The 14022-nt window shown below is 38.7% G+C and overlaps 1 protein-coding gene and 1 long non-coding RNA gene across 3 annotated transcripts in view; one reads left to right on the top strand and one right to left on the bottom strand.

The window, feature by feature from the left end:
- Window positions 1-10956, bottom strand: part of LOC128608554 (TBC1 domain family member 8) — a 35432-nt gene extending 24476 nt beyond the window's left edge. The window contains exons 1-4 of one of the 2 annotated variants that reach the window (XM_053626360.1): window positions 10368-10956; window positions 5157-5267; window positions 4896-5014; window positions 4011-4239 (exon numbers count right to left, since the gene is read on the bottom strand). In XM_053626360.1, the coding sequence (XP_053482335.1) occupies window positions 4011-4239; window positions 4896-5014; window positions 5157-5267; window positions 10368-10494 (586 nt within the window). In that variant the 5' untranslated portion in view covers window positions 10495-10956. The remainder of the gene's footprint in view (window positions 1-4010; window positions 4240-4895; window positions 5015-5156; window positions 5268-10367) is intronic. The other variant, XM_053626361.1, reaches the window with a different exon arrangement.
- Window positions 10957-11237: 281 nt separating this feature from the next.
- Window positions 11238-13483, top strand: LOC128608555 (uncharacterized). Its single transcript, XR_008386094.1, has 3 exons — window positions 11238-11808; window positions 11930-12175; window positions 12409-13483. It is a non-coding gene; the product is annotated as an uncharacterized LOC128608555 (long non-coding RNA).
- The last annotated feature ends 539 nt before the right edge of the window (window positions 13484-14022 follow it).

The raw sequence follows: 14022 nt of genomic DNA, 5'->3' as shown, positions 1-14022 counted from the left end.
TCTGTAATACACGTCCATAATGCGACTAAAACAGGAGTACTCCGCCTGTCTTAGTTCGATTATTGCTTACTTTGATTATGACCTTAATTAGATTAAGGTAAGTAAAAATTGCTGTTTACATGGTAGTATCTTAATCAAAGTATGGTCTTAATCGGATTAAGAGTGGATTATTGTTGTCCATGTAAACGCAGCTACTGAAGCCTTACGACTAGCAAGATCAACCTCAAGATCATCTGTCCTCATCCGACTCAACCTCTCTTCTGGTTTCAACACTGTGAATCATCAGATCCTCCTGTCAACTCTCTCCAGCCTAGGCATCACCATAACGGCACTGCACTGGGTGGAATCATATCTCTCAAACAGATCCTTAAAGGTATTGTGGAGGGGAGGTATTTCTGAAACTCAGCATCTCACAACTGCCGTTCACTAGGGGTCAGTTCTGGGTACACTGCACTTTTCTATTTATACTACTACTCTGGGGCAGGTAATTGAGTCTCATGGCTTGGTAATTGAGTCTCATGACACCCAGCTCTATTTGTCCTTCCAGCTTGATGATCCATCTGTCTCTGCATGAATCTTTGCTTGCCTGTCTGACATCTCAAACTGGATGAGGGAACACCACCTTAAGCTCAACTTGGCAAAAACTGAGCTTCTTGTCATCCCAGCCTGCCCCTCAATCAACCACAACCTCACTGTACAGCTTGGCTCAACCACACTCAAACCAACCAGAACAGCCAAGGACCTTGGGGTGACTTCTGAGGATAGCTTGACCTTTACAGACCACATTTCGACAACTGCAGGATCCTGTAGGTTCATTCTGTATAACATCAAGAAAATCAGACCATATCTCACAAAACAGGCTACATAGCTACTAGTCCAGGCTCTTGTCATATCAAAACTGGACTACAGCTATGATTTGTGATAGGTTAACAACCCACGCTTTGTAGTGCCTATAAAAGCGTCTGCTAAATGAATAAATGTAAATTCTGTGAAAAAAGTAAGTACATGCTTGGCCTCAGAAGCTAGAATTGCCCCCTTTAGCAGAAATAACTTCTTGTAGGCGTTTTGCATAATTGTCCACCAGGCTTGCTGGAATTTTTTTACCTCTGTTCCATGCAATATTCCTTCAGTTGCATGATGTTTGAGGGTTTTCTTGCATGTACTGCCCGTTTCAAATCCCCCCACAACATTTCAATGGGATTCAAATCCAGGTTTTCACTTGGCTATTCCATAACCCTCCATTTCTTCTTTTTTGAGCCATTCCTTGGTGGATTTGCTAGTGTGCTTAGGCTGTTGAACGGTCCACTTTCGGTTCAACTTTCGGACAGATGGCCTCATATTTTCTTCAAGCACTCTTTGATATGATGCAGAATTCATAGTTGAATCGATGAATGCAAGCTGTCCAGTCTTTTTGGCAGCGAAGCAACCCCAAACCATAACAGTTCCACCACCGTGTTTCACAGTTGGTATAAGGTGATAAATGTAGGGGTGTACTTACTTTTTCCATGTGACCGATCTGTTTTTGCTCATTTAAATTGTGAAAATTATTACAAAATGTCATTTGGATAGAGTGTATCAACTTTATTAATATGCACTGTTTCAAAGAGGATCAAATGTTTGCTTGTCCAAATATGTTAAAAAAGTCAACAATTTCCATTGGGTGTACCTATTTTTTCCACATTCTCCAAAAACCGAATCCAACTGTGAGAAAAGCACACTCAGCTATCCAGATTATACAACATCTTATGACAGACAAATTTTTTATCGCTTTTTTAAAATGACTCCTTATCCATTGTAATCTTTGCAGGAAGATAGCAAGGTAAGAAAATATTATTATTTAGGTTTTATTAGAGTAGATATTTCAAAGTTTATTATTAGCAGAATCAGTCAAAACCTGATTTTATTTTAGCTTTTTCTAGACAGAGTGAATTCTGATGGTTTTTTTCAGACCATCATACTGCTTTTGACATTTTTGCTTTTTTGATTTCTAATGGAAGATGTTTTGTTTCTGTTTTTTTTTTTTTTTTTTTTTTTATAGTGAAAGTCTTATCTGAATGCAGTTTCATTTTAATTCATTATTGGTGGGGAGTTTGAGCTTTTCCCACACACGCTTTAGTTTAGACCCAATGCCCACCCCACTCACAGCCCACACACATCACTAACACAGTTTTACTAAACACTAAATTCAAACCGAATGATTTCATTTGTAACATACTGTACAGGCTTCTTGTTTACACTACACAAAGACAAACTGAGCTTTCAGACCGGATGTGGAATAATGGTGTGTCTTTCTTGAACGATTCGTTAATTTTGAACGGATCTTTAGTATGACTCAGGAACAATGAGTTTTCTCAGAGAGTGATTCGTACATTTTTGACTGCACATGCGCCTTAACATCCCTATAGGTTCTGTACAGGAAACAGAAATGATTATTTCACTTCTCAAGTCTTCGGGTTCGAGTCATTCGTTCATCACGTCACAGCCCCACTGCATTCAGCCTATGGGGTGGTCACGGGATGAACTAATGAATCGGACCCGAAGACTCGAAAGGTGAACTAATAATAATAATAATAATAATAATAATAATAATAATAATCTTTATTTTATAAAGCGCCTTTAAAGCAGCTTCTCAAAGTGCTGTACATAAAATCACAGTCCACAGAAAAATAAAACAAATAAAAGTTAATAAGAAAAAAAACAACAACATTAATAATAAAAAATAATTATAAAACAATCTAAAAAGACATCAGCAGTCGAATGCAAGTTTAAAAAAGTGTGTCTTGAGAAGAGCTTTAAAAGTGCCAAAAGTCTGGGCTTCCCTGAGTTCAGGAGGAAGAGAGTTCCAAAGTGAAGGAGCATAGACAGAAAAAGCCGTCACCCATAGATTTTACGTGTGTTTGTGGAACAGTTAACAGATTACACTGTGAGGAGCGCAGTCTGCGATTTGGGGTGTAAGGGATTAATAAACCAGATAAGTATTGCGGAGCCAATCCATGTAATGCCTTGTATGTCAACATCATGATCTTGAAATCGACACGGAACCTGACCGGGAGCCAGTGTAAGGACTTCAAAACAGGAGTAATATGGTCACATTTCCTGGTTCCCGTCAGGATCCGGGCAGCAGAGGTCTGAACATATTGCAGTTTGTTAATTGCGGTTTTAGAAACTCCGGCTAAAACGGCATTACAGTAATCCAGCCGTGTGACAACTAATGAATTAATCAGCTTTTCAGCGGCAGATAAGTTTAGCATTGGGCGTAGTCTGGCTATATTTCTGAGGTGAAAAAAGGATGCCTTCACAGTGCCCTGAACAAAAAAATCAAAAGTGAGGCTGGTGTCAAAAATTACACCAAGGTTCCTCATCTTACTTTGGGTCTCTAAAACAGAGCCATCAACATAATCATTTCTGTTTCCAGGGAACAGACATGACAAATGTGATGTGACAAAAGAAAGAATGACTCGGATTGGGAGGTGAGGTGAACAAACAGACTGCATAGTCTGAAGACCAGCTAAACAATTAATTAATAATTTCTGTTTCTCATAATTCGGTCTTGGTTGCGTTAGCCTGTAGTTTTTTTTTATTCCAAATGTGATCAACGTTTGCGTAAGTACTAGATGTGTTGGGGAATTTAACATTTTAATTATATTCTGCTGAAATTAACGAAATGACTAGAAAAAATATTTGTTCATTTTGCTGAACAAGATTCAAAGATCTGAGTCAGTAAAATGATCCGAACTTCATCACTAATGTGGAAATAAGGATTAATGTTTTCACATGAACTTTAATGCAAATTTTCAACCGTTAAAAACGTGACTGCGGGTGAGCAGTACTCTCTCTTCTTTCCATGTGCACCTGCAACAACACGGAAGAAAATGCATATTTCCTCCAACCATAGCTAGTGTACAAGTTAACACTGGTGGAAAAAAATCATCACTTAATAATGTGTACCATTTACCATACGATATCTACCTATGATTATTGGGCGTATTTAGAGAAACAAGAGCACTCACCCTCTTTTCCAAGCAAGAACGAGTAGAAAGCCAGGTGATTGGTGGAGAGGTAGATCCAGCCCTGACGAGGCACTCTGCCTTTCCAGCAGCAGCAGGAGTAATGAGCAACCAATTTTTCTTTCAGCGGGAGGCCAAATCGCTGCTCGAATCGCATCATCGCCTCACGGAAACGGGTTGGGTCATCTTCCAGCGCCGCCTGGCCAACGAGCACTTCCTCGGCAATCAGGCCCTGAGATTTAACACACACACATGCTAGTTCAGTCTTAGCCAATTCTTTGATCTTGCACACTTCAACTCATGAACTAATTTGTAGGCTCAGTCAGGCCGTTTCTCACAATGGGTAAAGCAATATGGCAAATATATCACAAAACAACAAGACATTTTCCTCCAGACAACAAAACAGTAGTGCAATGTCTAAAAGACCTTTAAAAAAAAAAGAAAAAAAAAAAAAAAAAAAACACAGAGTGAATATTTTAACAAAACTCAAATTATTGTAAAATAAGATACTAGCTAACAAACTGACTAAAACTAGCTAGAAAGTTCCATAGTTTTGCTGTATATTAGGTAGCTTCCTGGGCTCCTATGTTGTGTAAGTAAAGATTTAAAGACAGGCAGTGCATTTGTATAAGTCTTTGTGCATGCAACATTTGTTTAATGAGCAATCACTCGATGGCTCGTCGGTTTCAGTAAAAACGCAAGAACAACTATTTCTTTAAGAGAGATTGCGATAAAAGCAAGCGGTTGGCACACTGACCCACAGCCTGTCACGCTGCTTTAAACTAGCTAATTATCATCATTATCAGCCATAGTGTGTGTGTGTGTTGTAGTGAAGTTGACACATGTAAGAATGTGTTTGTTAAAATCTGAATCTGAGTGAGAGAGAACCTTGACTTTGCCCTGCACAAAGCTTGCAGCATCCTGTTTGTTCTCAAATACCGACATGTACGGCAACAAGTTCTGGTCCAACCATTTCCAGTGTTTCTGCACTTCTTCAGCTGTGGCTCCTGTACGCGCACACGAACACACGCACACACACTAAACACTAAAGCTATACATATAAATTATAAAAATTGTGTTAAAATCATGTAATAATGATCTTTTTTTTTTTATTACATTAATAATATTCATATTATTAAAATCTCATACCACTAGCAATGACCCAGCCGCTCTGTGAACCTGGAACTTGTAGAAGGATCCTAAATGGAGCGACTCGTGCATTTGAGTCCAACACGGTGTCCAGTGCTCCCACCAACATACCTACACCCAAAGCAACCAGATGTTACAACTACACTAATCCATTCAGCAATAGCTAATCAGAAAACAGATAATGATGAACAGCCAAATAAACAGACAGACCATCAGACAGACAGACATTCAGGCATACAGATAGTTAGCCAGACAGAAAAACCATGAGAAAGACAAACAGTTAGAATGACAGACAGAGAGACAGACAATATCTAAAAAATGCAAGGCATGAAAAGAACCTGAGGGATAAATTTTTTTTTTAAAGGAAAACTTAGAATAAAAATAATAATTTAGAAAAAATGAAGCATTAATTATTCAGTTTAAATATGGCTGTTAATACAAATACACAAGGTTGGAAATTTGAAATGTATACATAGTTTGTCTGGGGAAATTTTTCAGAACAAGTGTGACTACATTCCCGGGATCTCGGGTTCTCTAGGCACCAACACTGTAATGTATGACTGTGATGCAAATGCATAGGTAAATTATAAATACTGCAGAGCTGTTTGAATGAAAATGGAAACAATGTACACACACAGACACAAGATTGTCTTTATATAGGTAAATACAACATACAAATAAAATACAACATACAAGCTCTACCTATATGTTACAGACAACATAGCAAGCTTATAAGGAATACGTAAGAAATAAGACACTTGAAGGGTGTGCTGTTGTAAGAAATAACTAACAATAGGGTAATGTGGTGTGTCCTGATGTGAAGCGGAGTTACTGTAACCATCCCGACGTTGATTACTTTTTAATGACTGTACATCCTGAAGTGTTTTATTCCTGTTTAGGGCTGCAACTAACGATTATTTTCATAATCGATTAGTTGGTCGATTATTTCTCCGATTAATCGAATGGGGCGGGGCACGCTTTCAGTACCATTTTTTTGTTTATTCAAAATAAAATCCACAATCTGAGTGTTACAAATATAAACTTCAGACTAAAACTTTACACAACTGTTTGTCCAAAACAGAAAAGAAACCAATACACACACACACCAGAATATATATTATTAATGTAGCAATGTAGTTTAATTGGGTGCTTTTTGTGCATCCATAAAAATAATGTATAAATACTATCAAATAAATTATATATATAACATTTATTTTATAGTATTTATGCATTATGTTTATGGATGCGCAAAAAGCACCCAATTAAACTACAGTCTCATTTTCACTGCACCTTGTGGTTTCTGTTACTCGCTGCCTTTAGGAATATTATTTTACTTGTGTTCACTTTTGATCATAATGTTTTAATTAGACATTACAGATCTTACTCGCACTCCCTCTCTGTTTCAGCGTGTCTACACAGCACGTGATCAGCAACGCTGCCTCGTTACTAATAGATCACTTCCGTTATAATAAATGACAGAATTTACACTGCAAGCGTGCAAATACAGCATATAATGACAATAAACTTAAATTAAACTAAACCTTTTAAGCAACTTGCACCAGTTTCCCCTGCCCCTGACACACAGTAGAGCATTTTGGATATAAACATAAGTTTGTCCTCGTGCATCAGTTTAATTTCTACGGTGTTTAAAATGCTCCCCTTAGAGGACTTGGAGGTTACACACTTTCTTCCTCAGTCACGAGACGATTTCTCCTCCGTCTGATGGTGACTGAGGTCATGTGGGAATAAAAGGTAATGCTGACAGAAAGTAAACTGAAGAAAGTCATTATCGGTGACTCTGGGTGTTTGCTAATGCTAGCATGTGTATGACGTCATGCGCAGTCATGGCTTATACTTCCGGTTAGTAAAAAAAAAACCCGCTAGTGCAGGGGTCGGGAACCTATGGCTCGCGAGCCAAATGTGGCTCTTTTGATGGCTGCATCTGGCTCGCAGACAAATCTTTAATAAAAAAAAATAATAACGTTAAAAATATAAAACATTCTCATGTATTTCAACCCATTCATTTCCTACCGCTCATGTTCATGGTTGCGGGTGGCTGGAGCCAATCACAGCTGTCCTCCGGGACAACACCAAATTTTTATTGGATAATGCGTAACGTACACGGGTCGTTGTGAGGTCAGGAAGTAAACTTCCCTCCTTTTAATCAACTAGTCAGCTAGCTAATTGCAGAAACCCTTTTATCGAAGAAGATGGCTAAAAGAAAAAAAGATGAGGCGTATCGTACTTTTCAGCAGGAATGGACAGAGGAATTCGCCTTTGTGGAGAGAGCAGGTTCTGCAGTGTGTCTAATATGCAATGATAAAATTGCATCGATGAAACGGTCAAATATAAAGCGGCACTTCGACACACACCATACTACATAGCGGGCTTCACATCTAATCTCCTGCAGTCATTCTAAGCGCGCTTTGGAGAATTTCACGAGCGCACTCGTCTTTTTAAGTTCATCACCCATCCACACGAGTGTGCAGTGGACAGCGCCGACCTGAGTTACATCCCCGGTGTCTCCGTCAGAGATTTTGAGCTACAAGCTGCTGACCTGAAGGCCTCAGACATGTGGGTGAATAAGTTCAAGTCACTGAATGAAGATTTGGAAAGACCGGCACGACAGCAAGCAGAGTTGGCGAGCAAACACAAGTGGGGAGAAATTAAAAAACTTCAACCCGCGGACCAGCTGATTGTCAAAACTTGGAACGCGCTTCCCGTCACATACCACACACTGCAGCGTGTGAGTATTGCTGTACTGACAATGTTTGGCTCTACGTATGCATGTGAGCAGTCTTTCTCACATCTAAAGAACATTAAGACCAACCTACGATCACGTTTAACGGATGGAAGTCTCAACGCCTGCATGAAGGTTAACCTCACCACGTATCAACCAGACTACAAAGCCATCAGCAAAACCATGCAGCACCAGAAGTCGCATTAATGGTAAGAAGTACTTTATTCATCACTGGTTAGCAACAGCATAACAACGTTATTAAAAAGAATTCAGAGACTTATTGTACTTTAAAAGTGTTGGTCTTACATAAAATGCACACATTTACTTGTATTTAGTTTTAAACATATTGTATGACTCTCACGGAATTACATTTTAAAATATGTGGCGTTCATGGCTCTCTCAGCCAAAAAGGTTCCCGACCCCTGCGCTAGTGTTATATTTGAGATGATATTACCTTTTTAAAATCCACACACTAGACAGTAGTGCAGAATGCATAGTATAAGTGTACAGTACTTCATTTGGGACACAACTTTTGTATTTACTCTCCGAAGCGTGTTTTCTGAACAGAAGTAACGTAATGAGTAAACATGCCCTGTGCCGTGCGCAGACCAACTAATCGATAATGAGATTAGTTGACAACGATTTTCATAATCGATTGTTATCGATTTTATCGATTAGTTGTTGCAGCTCTATTCCTGTTATACCACAGTAATTTGCCTCGGTCACTGGTCGCTGTGTGTACATCATATCACTGAGCATATCCCACCACAAGGCGTGTGTGGTTTTAGTCATAAAAATATTACACATGTGGAAAACATCAGATTCAGGAGGCCTCTGATCATTGTGAAGCAAGATTAAAGGTTGACATGCCCCATAATTAAATTTTTTTTTTTAAATGTTCTTCATGAACAAAAGGCACAGTAGGTCACATTTAGTGGCTAATACGAGTCACACCATTCACATGAGGGCTGTCCTAATTTGACATTTCCTGTCTACAAAGCAATCTAACATTTTGAAATATTAGCATTAAACAGCTCAGGGGGAAATCTCACTTTCCTATTAGGAGCTCAGATGCCAGTAGTTTATGGAAAATAGATTATGGAAAATAGAATAGAGATACTCTGGACCACAACACCTCCAGCAAAGTCACAAAAAAGCTCTCCAAGTCACAAAACCTTTAGATTAGCCAAATGTGGGGCGATGCATGAAGGCATGGAGACAAAGAAGAAAGGAGCTCCTGTTTGACTTTTCCAGAGGTACAAAAAAAAACCTGACATTTGGCTTTTCTGAGAACAAATGAAGGAATGAGGGCTCAGGAGCGAAAGAAAGAGAAAGAAACTGAACCACTCGTGAACCACACACTCTCGTCATGGAGAAGTGTGTGGACTCTCCGGGAATGCAAAAGCTGGACAAAAGTCTTGTGCTGAGAAAAAGCTTTTGTAAACATTCGGCATATAGTTTCACCACATATCCACCAAACGCAGGAACAAAAAAAAAAGTTGTTGTTTTTTTTCCTTCACAAAAGCACAGTCTCCTGAGGGTCACAGCTCGTTGCTATCTTAAGCAAATGCACTTGCCCACGCCGCAACAGGTGTGAGTTCAGCTGCTTTGTGAGACTGAAACAGGAAGATGAAGAAACTATTTCCCAAATTTGGTTAAAAATAACTGTTAACAGCTTTTGCTTGTTGTCCCCGTTTACATTACTTCATAAGCTTAACCAGTAAATGAGTAAACAAGTCACATGGTATATAGGCAATACATTTGATGGCCTTTTTTTTCATCTTTATTACACTTCCTCATCACAGGACAGTCTGCGTTATACAGCTTACCATAAGCTCAGAGGAAAGAAAGAAGGAAAACATGGGTTTTTGAGTATCTGGAAATATGAGTTTGGAGTTTCGAAACCTCTCGTTCACACACTCGCTGACTCACTCTCTCTCACTCTCCCCTTTTTTTTAGTCTGGAAATCAGGGCAGCTGTTGTGAACATGAAACTGGAGACTTTCCAGAATACAATTCTCAGGATGCAAACCCCTCTTCGAATGCCAAAACACTTTTTTGCATTAGATCCTTTGTTCAGATTTGGTATAGTGTTCTCACAGGGGTGGATGATTGATTGTGTTTGTTTTTGTTTTTGTGTGTGTGTGTGTGTGTGTGTGTGTGTGTTATCTGCATAGATACACAACCAATCCTGTTCTGCAGTTTTATTCCCAAACCTTTGACACAACAGTCCCTTCTCCTACTCCTTCTCAGCCACAAAGCAAAGAAAAGAAAAAGAAATTTGCATATTATTCATATATTCATAGACCTCACTCTATTTGTTTTAACCTTATATTTAAACATATTATATAGTTATACATTTCCATACTATATAATAGACCTTAATTTCTTCAGTATGTTTGGAGCGGTCAAGTCACACAGTTGCATAAATAAAGACCATTTTCAGCAGGTTTCACTGGTTAAAACCCTTACCTGTGAATTTTCCCCCGGTGTCTCCATGTCCCCTTCTTCGCTGCAGGAGGAAATAATCGTTAGATCTGTCCGTGATCCAGAGATTCAGCGCATTTTTCAGCGACACCTCGGCCGGATTCAGCCACATCTCTCTCAACACACCAAAACACCGGAGGAACCCAGCCGCCTACGTCACGCACCGATACCGGAAGTAAATTCCCTGCAGTCCTTTCATTCGTATGCATTGTTTACAACCTACTTTTTAGATCATTTCTTGTGATTTGCGCCCAGTTTGACGTCCAGTGTGTAGTGTGAGAAATATAATTGTTCCCCCCGAGGAGTACGCTGTTTGTCTACTTGTTTGTTTGTTTAGTCGCGCCGTATAAAAAAACACCCTCTCCCGTTAGCTTTAAATGTGCTTTAAATCTACCGTTCAGTCTGGCTTTTCCGCATTGGTGTCCTTTGGCTATATTCCCTGACTTTACACAGATAAAGACTAGACTTTACTTCCATCAGATAATCAGTAATCTTCCAACCCATCTCTATAAATTCCCAGCTTGATTTCGTTAGGGTTTGAGAGTCGACTCCACAACTTTGGATTCGGCTCCAGGTTGATTCAGCTAAAGTGAACACAGCGTTGTGAAGTGAAAGAAATCAGGGGAGTCGTCTGCCTATCTGACAAACATCTCCAATAAATATAAACAGTCTGAAAATATTTCACATTTGAAAACAACGTCAAGAATGCTAAAGTCTGCCTTTTCGAAGGAAATTTAGAAATGACGTTACTAGCTAAAATAGCGATCGAAGATTGGGTGTTTAAGTAGCATATTAATGAATGATTTCTTGTCATTCATACTAGACGTCATCATAGTGCATCATGTCATTCTTAACCTGTGGTTTGATTTCTTTTTTATTTTTGTATCAGGACAATCCATACTGAACCGACTCTTCGAATCGACTCCCAAAACCACACAATCGGAATCAACACCAATATTCATGGAAACATGGAAGAGCCCAAGGGTTTTAAACAGGACCGAATGCCCGGATGTGAGGAGTCGCTTTGATTGGTCCAGATAACGCCGAGGTTTTTCTGGGAGAAGGAATGTATTTTGGTCATGGGTTTCTGTGTTAAATCACAATGTTTAGTGTTCATTAAACCTACAGCGTTCTGTAAAATTCCTGCACATATAATTTACCACCATTACCTTAGATTGGTCTTAAATAAACAAGAAATCCCCTGTGTAACCGTTATAGTAAGGGTTAATCTACCACACTGATCTCAGATAAGAGGTGACTGGAATAAAGTTGGTTGGACGTTCGATATTCGCGGAAATGCGGAAATTAAGGGACCGTCTCTAAAGTTACATAGGACATTGTTATACACGTTTCTAACTTCAATAGCATTTGAAGGGAATGATGTACAGTCACAAACCCAATTGGAAAGTGTTCTTCTAGGTGTCAGGTATGAGAAACACCTTTTAGATTTTTGATATTTATCAAAATAAACTATTAAATCACATTTAAATTAGACATGAATTTCACTGCAGAATGGGCCCATACACAAAATATATCATTTTTTAAAGCTTAATAGCATTCGAAGGGAATGACTTACAGTCACGTGTGAGTGTGTATGTGATTGTGCCCTGCGATGGACTGGCACCCTGTCCAGGGTGTACCCCGCCTTGTGCCCGATGCTCCCTGGGATTGGCTCCAGGATCCCCCGCGACCTTGAAGAAGGAGTAAGCAGTAGAAGATGGATGGATGGATGGATGGATGGACTTACAGTCACAAAACCAACTGCAAAACCAAAGTGTTCATCTAGGTGTCAGGTATGAGAAACACCTTTTAGATTTTTGATATTTAACCCTACAGTGCATGAACCAAAAAAACCTTCACGAATGCATAAAGGGGGTTAAAATGACCCGTACTGGATTGAATGGTTTTCTTCAAAAAATAGATGTCCTATTAATATAATAATTAAAAGAAATGATGATCCACGAATGTTTTAATATTTCAAACATTTTTATTTGTTTTCTTTTAATTTATTTATGTACATGTTTAGATTGTGGATGGGAGCCAAAGGAATTCAAAATTAATTACATAGGCAGCACTTCCAGTCAACCTTTTGAGCCCTTTTGAACTGCTTCTCTGACAGAGAAAGGCATGCCACATGAAACCACCTCTTGCAGCAGTGACAATCAATCTGAAAAATGATCATAGTAATCTTATCAAATTGCTCAGTAATCAGTTAGTTTCTCTCTCACTCTTTCACCCTCTCTCTCAGTCTCTCTCTTTCATTCACTCACTCTCTTACACACACAATACACACTTGTAAAGAAAATGGTGTGCCCATAAAAATGTTATAACCATTGCTACATTACCCACACAAAATGTTTTTGCACCACCACCCGGGGATTTTGAGGCAGCACATAATGAGCAGTAATGTCCCCTCTTGAATACTGAAAACATGCAGTTATATGTTAGCTCTGTTGGCAAATGGTACATACTGTAAATAGCATTACCATATGTTTACTACTTAATACTACTACTTAGTATGATGTTACAACATGTGTGGTTTTTCTGTGATAAAAATCTATACTTTATACCATAGTCTAAATGACAGGCGTTTTTGTACAAGTAGTAAATTACCTGAGGCTTTCAGAAGTTCCTCTGCCATTGTCAGTCGCAGATGTTCCATGTGCTCCTTGGATGAGTTTATAGTCAAATGGCAAGGGATATTTGGAAACGCACCAACAACTTCTTTTGCCATCTACATAAGACAAGATAAGGTAATGTTTTTTTTTATTGTCCATGGGAGATTGTTTCACCATAGCAGCCATACATACAAACAAACAAAACACATACATCTAAATCCAATAATCATATTCAATACACTATTTGCATAATCTACAGTGAACAAACATTGAAGAGCCTGAGCCTCCACATAAAGTACAGTTTGCTCTGACGCTTCCTCTGTGTAGCCTCAATTTACCCGCTCCATTCTGGTTTGTTGTCTAGGTACACTCCAGGGTTCTTACAAGACTGAAGTAAATTATTATAAATTATTGTAAATTATAATTATTATAAGATAAACTCTTTGTTTTTCTTTATGTCATACAATTTAATGAGGAAATCCAACCTGCATGACAGACACTCCACAGCTGTATCAGTCCTGTGTGTGGAATGGTTAATTTGTCCTCCATTCCATTTTATGTCCACCCAGTCACATTTACTGAGACAGTTTCTTCTCATCTTGAAGTCCTCTCTAGGCAGTGTAAATACAGAAAATCATGAACATTCTTCATGTAAAAACCTATTTATATGTTAAAGCTTTGTTGAGTCTAAATGTAGAGAAAGGTGACAAATCAATTGCTTCTCTCCTACCGTGAAGGGTTCATTTCCCAGCTCATAGGGTATTTTCCCGATCACACCCCCACTTTTCTATCCTATAGTGCCTTGTCAATTTTCTACTATCCCTACCCCAATAAAGCAAAAAAGCAAAAAAAAAGGCCCCAAAACCAATAAAAACACATTCTTGTAATTTAAACTACTTTAAGGTTAATCTTTTTAACCATATTTTTACCAAATGTTAGAACAAAATCCAAACAATAAATGTCGTTGTGAATCTTTTTTTTATTTAAGAGACCCACTTTGCTAGTCAATTTAAACAAATGTT

The sequence above is a fragment of the Ictalurus furcatus genome, chromosome 6 (assembly GCF_023375685.1).
Source record: "Ictalurus furcatus strain D&B chromosome 6, Billie_1.0, whole genome shotgun sequence".
In the NCBI taxonomy this organism is placed as follows: Eukaryota; Metazoa; Chordata; class Actinopteri; order Siluriformes; family Ictaluridae; genus Ictalurus; species Ictalurus furcatus.
This window is presented reverse-complemented; position numbering and strand designations above follow the sequence as displayed.